This window comes from Pseudophryne corroboree, chromosome 1 (genome assembly GCF_028390025.1).
Source record: "Pseudophryne corroboree isolate aPseCor3 chromosome 1, aPseCor3.hap2, whole genome shotgun sequence".
NCBI lineage: Eukaryota > Metazoa > Chordata > Amphibia > Anura > Myobatrachidae > Pseudophryne > Pseudophryne corroboree.
The window spans coordinates 1,085,116,174-1,085,128,558 of NC_086444.1; the positions used below are offsets into that span (position 1 = coordinate 1,085,116,174).

The 12,385-nt window shown below is 47.6% G+C and overlaps 1 protein-coding gene across 1 annotated transcript in view; it reads right to left on the bottom strand.

Moving 5' to 3' along the window:
• Nucleotides 1-12,385, bottom strand: part of PROM1 (prominin 1) — a 359,429-nt gene that overhangs the window by 47,990 nt on the left and 299,054 nt on the right. Inside the window, exon 19 of the mRNA XM_063921206.1 lies at nucleotides 10,348-10,440. Coding sequence (XP_063777276.1) covers nucleotides 10,348-10,440 — 93 coding nt within the window. The remainder of the gene's footprint in view (nucleotides 1-10,347; nucleotides 10,441-12,385) is intronic.

Here is a 12,385-nt window from a genome sequence, read left to right on the forward strand (position 1 = left end):
TCGCGAGGCTCGGATTCTATCGCGAGACTCAGATTCTATATAAGGAGCCGCGCGTCGCCGCCATTTTCACACGTGCATTGAGATTCATAGGGAGAGGACGTGGCTGGCGTCCTCTCCATTTAGATTAGAAGAGAGAGAGTGAGATTGATTTTAAACAGAGACACTTGATTTACTGGAGCTTAGGAGTACTGTAGAGAGTGCAGAGTTTAGTAGTGACTGACCACAGTGACCACCAGACAGTGCAGTTTTATTTAATATAATCCGTTCTCTGCCTGAAAAAAACGATACACAGTGACTCAGTCACATACCATATCTGTGTGCACTGCTCAGCCCAGTGTGCTGCATCATCTATGTATATATCTGACTGTGCTCACACAGCTTATAATTGTGGGGGAGACTGGGGAGCAGTGCCAGTTATAGGTTATAGCAGGAGCCAGGAGTACATATTATTAAAATTAAACAGTGCACACTTTTGCTGCAGGAGTGCCACTGCCAGTGTGACTGACCAGTGACCTGACCACACTGACCACCAGTATAGTTAGTAGTATACTATATTGTGATTGCCTGAAAAAGTTAAACACTCGTCGTGTGACTTGTGTGGTGTTTTTTTTTTTATTCTATAAAAAACTCATTCTGCTGACAGACAGTGTCCAGCAGGTCCGTCATTATATAATATATACCTGTCCGGCTGCAGTAGTGATATATATATATTTTTTATATCATTATTTATCATCCAGTCGCAGCAGACACAGTACGGTAGTTCACGGCTGTAGCTACCTCTGTGTCGGCACTCGGCAGTCCATCCATAATTGTATACCACCTACCCGTGGTTTTTTTTTCTTTCTTCTTTATACATACATACTACATCTCATTATCAACCAGTCTATATTAGCAGCAGACACAGTACAGTAGTCCACGGCTGTAGCTACCTCTGTGTCGGCACTCGGCAGTCCGTCCATAATTGTATAGCACCTACCCGTGGTTTTTTTTTCTTTCTTCTTTATACATACATACTACATCTCTTTATCAACCAGTCTATATTAGCAGCAGACACAGTACAGTAGTCCACGGCTGTAGCTACCTCTGTGTCGGCACTCGGCAGTCCATCCATAATTGTATACCACCTACCCGTGGTTTTTTTTCTTTCTTCTTTATACATACATACTACATCTCATTATCAACCAGTCTATATTAGCAGCAGACACAGTACAGTACGGTAGTCCACGGCTGTAGCTACCTCTGTGTCGGCACTCGGCAGTCCGTCCATAATTGTATACCACCTACCCGTGGTTTTTTTTTCTTTCTTCTTTATACATACACACTACATCTCTTTATCAACCAGTCTATATTAGCAGCAGACACAGTACAGTAGTCCACGGCTGTAGCTACCTCTGTGTCGGCACTCGGCAGTCCATCCATAATTGTATACCACCTACCCGTGTTTTTTTTTTCTTTCTTCTTTATACATACATACTACATCTCTTTATCAACCAGTCTATATTAGCAGCAGACACAGTACAGTAGTCCACGGCTGTAGCTACCTCTGTGTCGGCACTCGGCAGTCCGTCCATAATTGTATACCACCTACCCGTGTTTTTTTTTTCTTTCTTCTTTATACATACATACTACATCTCTTTATCAACCAGTCTATATTAGCAGCAGACACAGTACAGTAGTCCACGGCTGTAGCTACCTCTGTGTCGGCACTCGGCAGTCCATCCATAATTGTATACCACCTACCCGTGGTTTTTTTTTCTTTCTTCTTTATACATACATACTACATCTCTTTATCAACCAGTCTATATTAGCAGCAGACACAGTACAGTAGTCCACGGCTGTAGCTACCTCTGTGTCGGCACTCGGCAGTCCATCCATAATTGTATACCACCTACCCGTGGTTTTTTTTTCTTTCCTCTTTATACATACATACTACATCTCTTTATCAACCAGTCTATATTAGCAGCAGACACAGTACAGTACAGTAGTCCACGGCTGTAGCTACCTCTGTGTCGGCACTCGGCAGTCCGTCCATAATTGTATACCACCTACCCGTGGTTTTTTTTTCTTTCTTCTTTATACATACATACTACATCTCTTTATTAACCAGTCTATATTAGCAGCAGACACAGTACAGTAGTCCACGGCTGTAGCTACCTCTGTGTCGGCACTCGGCAGTCCATCCATAATTGTATACTAGTATCCATCCATCTCCATTGTTTACCTGAGGTGCCTTTTAGTTGTGCCTATTAAAATATGGAGAACAAAAATGTTGAGGTTCCAAAATTAGGGAAAGATCAAGATCCACTTCCACCTCGTGCTGAAGCTGCTGCCACTAGTCATGGCCGAGACGATGAAATGCCAGCAACGTCGTCTGCCAAGGCCGATGCCCAATGTCATAGTACAGAGCATGTCAAATCCAAAACACCAAATATCAGTAAAAAAAGGACTCCAAAACCTAAAATAAAATTGTCGGAGGAGAAGCGTAAACTTGCCAATATGCCATTTACCACACGGAGTGGCAAGGAACGGCTGAGGCCCTGGCCTATGTTCATGGCTAGTGGTTCAGCTTCACATGAGGATGGAAGCACTCAGCCTCTCGCTAGAAAAATGAAAAGACTCAAGCTGGCAAAAGCAGTAGCACCGCAAAGAACTGTGCGTTCTTCGAAATCCCAAATCCACAAGGAGAGTCCGACTCCAATTGTGTCGGTTGCGATGCCTGACCTTCCCAACACTGGACGTGAAGAGCATGCGCCTTCCACCATTTGCACGCCCCCTGCAAGTGATGGAAGGAGCACCCGCAGTCCAGTTCCTGATAGTCAGATTGAAGATGTCAGTGTTGAAGTACACCAGGATGAGGAGGATATGGGTGTTGCTGGCGCTGGGGAGGAAATTGACCAGGAGGATTCTGATGGTGAGGTGGTTTGTTTAAGTCAGGCACCCGGGGAGACACCTGTTGTCCGTGGGAGGAATATGGCCGTTGACATGCCTGGTGAAAATACCAAAAAAATCAGCTCTTCGGTGTGGAAGTATTTCACCAGAAATGCGGACAACAGGTGTCAAGCCGTGTGTTCCCTTTGTCAAGCTGTAATAAGTAGGGGTAAGGACGTTAACCACCTCGGAACATCCTCCCTTATACGTCACCTGCAGCGCATTCATAATAAGTCAGTGACAAGTTCAAAAACTTGGGCCGACAGCGGAAGCAGTCCACTGACCAGTAAATCCCTTCCTCTTGTAACCAAGCTCACGCAAACCACCCCACCAACTCCCTCAGTGTCAATTTCCTCCTTCCCCAGGAATGCCAATAGTCCTGCAGGCCATGTCACTGGCAATTCTGATGATTCCTCTCCTGCCTGGGATTCCTCCGATGCATCCTTGCGTGTAACGCCTACTGCTGCTGGCGCTGCTGTTGTTGCTGCTGGGAGTCGATGGTCATCCCAGAGGGGAAGTCGTAAGACCACTTGTACTACTTCCACCAAGCAATTGACTGTCCAACAGTCCTTTGCGAGGAAGATGAAATATCACAGCAGTCATCCTACTGCAAAGCGGATAACTGAGGCCTTGACATCCTGGGTGGTGAGAAACGTGGTTCCGGTATCCATCATTACTGCAGAGCCAACTAGAGACTTGTTGGAGGTACTGTGTCCCTGGTACCAAATACCATCTAGGTTCCATTTCTCTAGGCAGGCGATACCGAAAATGTACACAGACCTCAGAAAAAGAGTCACCAGTGTCCTAAAAAATGCAGCTGTACCCAATGTCCACATAACCACGGACATGTGGACAAGTGGAGCAGGGCAGGGTCAGGACTATATGACTGTGACAGCCCACTGGGTAGATGTATGGACTCCCGCCGCAAGAACAGCAGCGGCGGCACCAGTAGCAGCATCTCGCAAACGCCAACTCTTTCCTAGGCAGGCTACGCTTTGTATCACCGGTTTCCAGAATACGCACACAGCTGAAAACCTCTTACGGCAACTGAGGAAGATCATCGCGGAATGGCTTACCCCAATTGGACTCTCCTGTGGATTTGTGGCATCGGACAACGCCAGCAATATTGTGTGTGCATTAAATCTGGGCAAATTCCAGCACGTCCCATGTTTTGCACATACCTTGAATTTGGTGGTGCAGAATTTTTTAAAAAACGACAGGGGCGTGCAAGAGATGCTGTCGGTGGCCAGAAGAATTGCGGGACACTTTCGGCGTACAGGCACCACGTACAGAAAACTGGAGCACCACCAAAAACTACTGAACCTGCCCTGCCATCATCTGAAGCAAGAAGTGGTAACGAGGTGGAATTCAACCCTCTATATGCTTAAGAGGTTGGAGGAGCAGCAAAAGGCCATTCAAGCCTATACAATTGAGCACGATATAGGAGGTGGAATGCACCTGTCTCAAGCGCAGTGGAGAATGATTTCAACGTTGTGCAAGGTTCTGATGCCCTTTGAACTTGCCACACGTGAAGTCAGTTCAGACACTGCCAGCCTGAGTCAGGTCATTCCCCTCATCAGGCTTTTGCAGAAGAAGCTGGAGACATTGAAGGAGGAGCTAACACGGAGCGATTCCGCTAGGCATGTGGGACTTGTGGATGGAGCCCTTAATTCGCTTAACAAGGATTCACGGGTGGTCAATCTGTTGAAATCAGAGCACTACATTTTGGCCACCGTGCTCGATCCTAGATTTAAAGCCTACCTTGGATCTCTCTTTCCGGCAGACACAAGTCTGCTGGGGTTGAAAGACCTGCTGGTGAGAAAATTGTCAAGTCAAGCGGAACGCGACCTGTCAACAACATCTCCTCCTTCACATTTTCCCGCAACTGGGGGTGCGAGGAAAAGGCTCAGAATTCCGAGCCCACCCGCTGGCGGTGATGCAGGGCTGTCTGGAGCGACTGCTGATGCTGACATCTGGTCCGGACTGAAGGACCTGACAACGATTACGGACATGTCGTCTACTGTCACTGCGTATGATTCTCTCACCATTGAAAGAATGGTGGAGGATTATATGAGTGACCGCATCCAAGTAGGCACGTCACACAGTCCGTACTTATACTGGCAGGAAAAAGAGGAAATTTGGAGGCCCTTGCACAAACTGGCTTTATTCTACCTAAGTTGCCCTCCCACAAGTGTGTACTCCGAAAGAGTGTTTAGTGCCGCCGCTCACCTTGTCAGCAATCGGTGTACGAGGTTACATCCAGAAAATGTGGAGAAGATGATGTTCATTAAAATGAATTATAATCAATTCCTCCGTGGAGACATTCACCAGCAGCAATTGCCTCCACAAAGTACACAGGGTGCTGAGATGGTGGATTCCAGTGGGGACGAATTGATAATCTGTGAGGAGGGGGATGTACACGGTGATATATCGGAGGATGATGATGAGGTGGACATCTTGCCTCTGTAGAGCCAGTTTGTGCAAGGAGAGATTAATTGCTTCTTTTTTTGGGGGGGTCCAAACCAACCCGTCATATCAGTCACAGTCGTGTGGCAGACCCTGTCACTGAAATGATGGGTTGGTTAAAGTGTGCATGTCCTGTTTATACAACATAAGGGTGGGTGGGAGGGCCCAAGGACAATTCCATCTTGCACCTCTTTTTTCTTTTCTTTTTCTTTGCGTCATGTGCTGTTTGGGGAGGGTTTTTTGGAAGGGCCATCCTGCGTGATACTGCAGTGCCACTCCTAGATGGGCCCGGTGTTTGTGTCGGCCACTAGGGTCGCTTATCTTACTCACACAGTCAGCTACCTCATTGCGCCTCTTTTTTTCTTTGCGTCATGTGCTGTTTGGGGAGGGTTTTTTGGAAGGGACATCCTGCGTGACACTGCAGTGCCACTCCTAGATGGGCCCGGTGTTTGTGTCGGCCACTAGGGTCGCTTATCTTACTCACACAGTCAGCTACCTCATTGCGCCTCTTTTTTTCTTTGCGTCATGTGCCGTTTGGGGAGGGTTTTTTGGAAGGGACATCCTGCGTGACACTGCAGTGCCACTCCTAGATGGGCCCGGTGTTTGTGTCGGCCACTAGGGTCGCTTATCTTACTCACACAGTCAGCTACCTCATTGCGCCTCTTTTTTTCTTTGCGTCATGTGCTGTTTGGGGAGGGTTTTTTGGAAGGGACATCCTGCGTGACACTGCAGTGCCACTCCTAGATGGGCCCGGTGTTTGTGTCGGCCACTAGGGTCGCTTATCTTACTCACACAGTCAGCTACCTCATTGCGCCTCTTTTTTTCTTTGCGTCATGTGCTGTTTGGGGAGGGTTTTTTGGAAGGGACATCCTGCGTGACACTGCAGTGCCACTCCTAGATGGGCCCGGTGTTTGTGTCGGCCACTAGGGTCGCTTATCTTACTCACACAGTCAGCTACCTCATTGCGCCTCTTTTTTTCTTTGCGTCATGTGCTGTTTGGGGAGGGTTTTTTGGAAGGGACATCCTGCGTGACACTGCAGTGCCACTCCTAGATGGGCCCGGTGTTTGTGTCGGCCACTAGGGTCGCTTATCTTACTCACACAGTCAGCTACCTCATTGCGCCTCTTTTTTTCTTTGCGTCATGTGCTGTTTGGGGAGGGTTTTTTGGAAGGGACATCCTGCGTGACACTGCAGTGCCACTCCTAGATGGGCCCGGTGTTTGTGTCGGCCACTAGGGTCGCTTATCTTACTCACACAGCTACCTCATTGCGCCTCTTTTTTTCTTTGCGTCATGTGCTGTTTGGGGAGGGTTTTTTGGAAGGGCCATCCTGCGTGACACTGCAGTGCCACTCCTAGATGGGCACGGTGTTTGTGTCGGCCACTAGGGTCGCTTATCTTACTCACACAGCTACCTCATTGCGCCTCTTTTTTTCTTTGCGTCATGTGCTGTTTGGGGAGGGTTTTTTGGAAGGGCCATCCTGCGTGACACTGCAGTGCCACTCCTAGATGGGCACGGTGTTTGTGTCGGCCACTAGGGTCGCTTAGCTTAGTCATCCAGCGACCTAGGTGCAAATTTTAGGACTAAAAATAATATTGTGAGGTGTGAGGTATTCAGAATAGACTGAAAATGAGTGGAAATTATGGTTTTTGAGGTTAATAATACTTTGGGATCAAAATGACCCCCAAATTCTATGATTTAAGCTGTTTTTTAGGGTTTTTTGAAAAAAAACACCCGAATCCAAAACACACCCGAATCCGACAAAAAAAATTCGGTGAGGTTTTGCCAAAACGCGGTCGAACCCAAAACACGGCCGCGGAACCGAACACAAAACCAAAACACAAAACCCGAAAAATTTCAGGCGCTCATCTCTAGTTTATTCTGGAACTTAGCAAACAAATGTCTCTTTGAGCATCCCTCATATATAACGCAGCATCTTTTATATGCCCTAGGGCATGGGTCTTCAACCTGCGACCCTCCAGCTGCTGTGGAACTACACATCCCAGCATGCCCTGCCTCAGTTTTAGCATACCTTAATAGCAAAATTGTGGCAGGGCATGCTGGGATGTGTAGTTTCACAGCAGCTGGAGGGCCACAGGTTGAAGACCCATGCCCTAGGGTCATTAAAATGGTATCCTTATCTAGGGTCTCAATTTCCGTAGATAAGGAGTCTGTCCATGCTGCGACAGCACTACAAACCCAGGCCGACGCCATTGCCGGTCTAAGAATTGTACCTGAATGTGTGTAAATGGACTTCATGGTAACCTCCTGTCTGCGATCAGCAGCATCCTTGAGGGTAGCCGTATCTTGGGATGGCAGCGCTATCTTCTTTGATAAACGTGTTACAGCCTTGTCCACCTTAGGAGAAGACTCCCATCGTATCCTATCCGTTTGCGGGAAAGGATACGCCATAAGAATCCTTTTGGGAATCTGCAGCCTCTTGTCTGGAGATTCCCAAGCCTTTTCGCACAGCTCGCTCAGCTCATACGAGGATGGAAAAGTGACCTCAGGCTTTTTCTCTTTATACATGTGTGTGTACCCTCTTGTCAGGGACAGGGGGTTCCTCTGTGATATGCAAAACATCTTTTATTGCAATAATCATATATCGAATGCCCTTAGCCACTTTTGGTTGTAATTTGCCTCCTCATAGTCGACACTGGAGTCTGAATCCGTGTCAGTATCTGTGTCCATTATTTGGGACAATGTGCGCTTCTGAGACCCGGAAGGTCCCGGTGACACAGGGACAGGCATGGTCTGACTACCTGACTGTTCCCTAGCCTCAGCCTTGTCTAATCTCTTGTGTAATAAATTTACACTAGCACTCAAGACATTCCACATCTCCATCCAGTCCGGTGTCGGCGCTGCCGACGGAGATCTGACATTCATACATTCCCCCTCCTCCTTAGGTGAGCCTTCCGCTTCATACATGTCGACACACGCGTACCGACACACCCCACACACACAGGGAAGCTCTTATCTGAAGACAGTTCCCCACCAGGCCCTTTGGAGAGACAGAGAGAGAGTGTGCCAGCACACACCCCAGCGCTATATAACCCAGGCAAAACACAGAATGTTTCCCCAGTAGCGCTGAAATAACACGTTTTTCGCCAATGATGTGCCCCCCCCCCCCCCCCTCTTGAAAAACCCACTGTCACCTCAGTAAGCAGGGGAGAGTCCGGGGAGCTTCCTCTCAGCGCTGTGCTGTGGAGAAAAATGACGCTGGTGAGTGCTGAGGGAGAAGCCACGCCCCCTCGGCGGCGGGCTTTTGTCCCGCTCAAATTATTCAAAAACATGGCGGGGGCTCTTTATATACATGTACAGTGCCCAGCTGCAGGGGCGGATTCAGAAGAAAATGAAAGGGGGGGCACCATGATAGGGTAACGGTAATAGTTATATTTACATGCACCTAAGGCACGTGTGCTCCCAGATAAGGGGTGTGGTATCACTGGGGGCTTGGCCTCACAGAATACACCATCAGGTAATGATTGGCTGTAGGAGCGCATCCTGGTTTATTGCCAATGTTTCACCCTGATGAAAAGGCTGATTGGGCCTTGAAATGTTGGTCACCTGTTCCATTAGTTATGGGAGCCTGGAAGGCACCCCAGCACAATATAATTATTAAAGTTTTTAGTTGGTGGTGGCAGGTGCAGCATACCTTGTTTTGGGCACTGCACTGAGACTCGATCTGCCCATCTTTGATTTGCAGAAGCAGCCAGCTGGATCTCCAACAAGCAGCATAAGACATCTACAGGACAGCCCTGTCACAATCACACAGGCCACCTTCTCTAAGCTAAGGCTGAGTGTGACTGCACCTAGCATGGTGGTAAAGGAAGTGGAGGAGGAAGCGCTGGCAAACTGTGCAGTGCAGTGAGGGCTAATGAAGCCATCTGCGCCGTCATAAGTAACAGTCTTTTCGATGCTGGCATTTGAACCCCGCGCCTGGGCTGGACACTGGCTGGCTGGCAGTGGGGGAGGTAGGTTGCAGTGTGAGCAGGGGGAGGCTGGAGCTGCAGCTCCAGCATCCCCATTGCTTACCACACAGACTTGCTGTTAGAGCAGCGGCGGGTCGTAGTGCCTGCCGGCTCTTTTATCAAATCTAACTGACAGAAATAGCAGTAGTGCTGCTGCTGTTCTCCTTTTGATAAAAAAGAAGTCAGAAATGACAGGGGGGGGCACGGGCCCCAGTGCCCCCCACCTGGATCCGCCTATGCCCAGCTGTACATGTATATATGTGTTTATGCCATAATAGAGGTTTATATTGCTGCCCAGGGCGCCCCCCCTGCGCCCTGCACCCTTACAGTGACTGGAGTGTGTGAGGTGTATGGAAGCAATGGCGCACAGCTGCAGTACTGTGCGTTACCTCAGTGAAAATCACAAAGTCTTCTGCCGCCTTTGAAGCCTTCTTACTTCTCATACTCACCCGGCTTCTATCTTCTGGCTCTGCGAGGAGGACGGCAGCGCGGCTCTGGGACTAACTCCAGGGTGAGACCTGTGTTCCGACTCCCTCTGGAGCTAATGGTGTCCAGTAGCCTAAGAAACAGGACCTTGAAACTCAGAGAAGTAGGGCTGTTTCTCTCTCCTCAGTCCCACGATGCAGGGAGTCTGTTGCCAGCAGTGCTCCCTGAAAATAAAAAACCTAATTAAAATACTTTCTTAGCAGGAAACTCAGGAGAGCTCCCTGCAGTGCACCCATCTCCTCTGGGCACAGTATCAAACTGAGGTCTGGAGGAGGGGCATAGAGGGAGGAGCCAGTGCACACCCAGAGTCAAAGTCTTTCTTAAAGTGCCCATGTCTCCTGCGGAGCCCGTCTATCCCCATGGTCCTTACAGAGTCCCAGCATTCTCTAGGACGTTAGAGAAAAAGGCATTGAGTTTCCCCCAGCGCACTGAATGATAGCAGTAACCAGATTTAAATCCCACCGTTATCAAAACACACAAGTATTCTATATTGTTTACCATTGTCTGCTCCATTGGTACCACTTGCTGAATGTGTATCATCCGTATACTATTAGCGTGTCCTTTTAATGCATTTCCTAATGCTCCTTTTGGCTAGAAAGAAACAGAAAGATTTCAGATACATGCAGTTTTGTTGCTAGGAACGCATGTTTAGTAATGATATCAGCATGGGTTCTGTATATTTTGGCAAGATTTCATAATGACAACATGGTTGTAATGTTGACATGCAGCACATTTACATGTTCGGCATTTTGGCTTTGACCACGTCGACATTCATCATCTCAACACTGATGAAATATTGACATGATTAGAATGTCAACAAAACGTTCCTGGTGATCTTATCAGTTTGCGGTGGCTCCAGCTGTGTCTTCCAGGCCCGGTGGTCAGCTGACAGTGAGTATTACTAATACCTAACCCTTAACCCTCCCCCTAGTGCCTATCACATCCCTCCCCTCCCTTGAGCCTAATGCAGGGCATACACGGTCAGATAAAATGGCTGTCAGACCGACAGGCATTTTATCTGACCCTGCCGATATCCAGGACATACACTGTGAGATCTCGCACAGTGCATGTCACCTGATATTGGAGCTCAGCCCCCAGGACAGAGACATTTTCCTGTTCCTTCCCATGTGACGGACCAGGGGAATGCCTGTCGGTCAGCTGCGGCAGGGCATACATTGCCCAATGCGGCTGGCCAAACACTTTAAAAATCTTGAATCTGAGTGACATGCTGGACGATCTAGAATGCCCGACCGATCAATATTTTCAGATCAGTCACCCGCATACACACTGCAATTATCTGACCGATCTGCTGATATTGGGCAGATCGGGCAGATAATTGCAGCGTTCATGTCCAGCATAAACTTCCTCCTAGTGCTAACACTAACCATCCCCTATCACAGCCTAACCCTCCACTGCCGCAGCCTAACTTTTTGGTTGTGCAGATGTCGATATGTTCAATGGTGACATTTAAACAATGTATTGTCAACATTATGATTGTTGACATTGTATATGTCAACATAACATACTTGCCTACCCTCCCGGAATGGCTGAAAGGCTCCCGAAAATCCAGTGGTGCTCCCAGTGCCCCAAAAAGTTTGGCAAATCTCCCGCATCTGGCACAGCGCCAGGGTGTCATAGTGATCCTAGCGCTCAGAAACTACTGCACTGCAAGATGGAGAGGAAGGAGCTAAATGGAGACTACACACGGAGCCCCTCCTCTCTTAATACGCCCCTGACCTCAGACTACAGACAGCAAATAGAGACTGTGCTGGCCAACTTACTGACTGGTACAGAGTAGACATGTGCTGGTACAAGCATGTTTGTTCTCCTTTACTGCTATTTGTTCCAAGCATCCTATACACTTTCAGCAGCATAATAACAACCTTCTCATAATCACATGACAGCATCATACCATGGCCATATAAAAGCAAATTACCAGCATCATGATAAGATAAATAACATCACTTAATACAAAAACAACAATTGAAGCGCTATACAACCAGGATATAAATTTTAGATATTTAATATCACATTACAGACAAAACACTTAAAACATACAATAATACACACACGGCCGGTGTTAAATATTTATAAAATACCAAGCAACCTCGGTAATCATTTAATACTAGACAACCTAACTGCTGGAAAAAGCATATATTCCTCTCAAGCCTATAGTAAATTCCGGAGTGATCAGTCTATAGCAGGCATTCCCAACCGCGGTCCTCAGGGCACACCAACAGTGCAGGTTTTAGTGATATCCAGGCTTCAGCACAAATGGTTAAATCAAAATAACTGAGGTACTAATTAAGTCACCTGTGTTCAAGCCTGGATATCACTAAAACCAGGGCTGTTAGTGTGCCTTGAGGACCGTGGTTGGGAAACACTGGTCTATAGGCTTGAGAGGAATATATGCTTTTTCCAGCAGTTAGGTTGTCTAGTATTAAATGATTACCGAGGTTGCTTGGTATTTTATAAATATTTAACACCGGCCGTGTGTGTATTATTGTATGCTTTAGTGTTTTGTCTGTAATGTGAT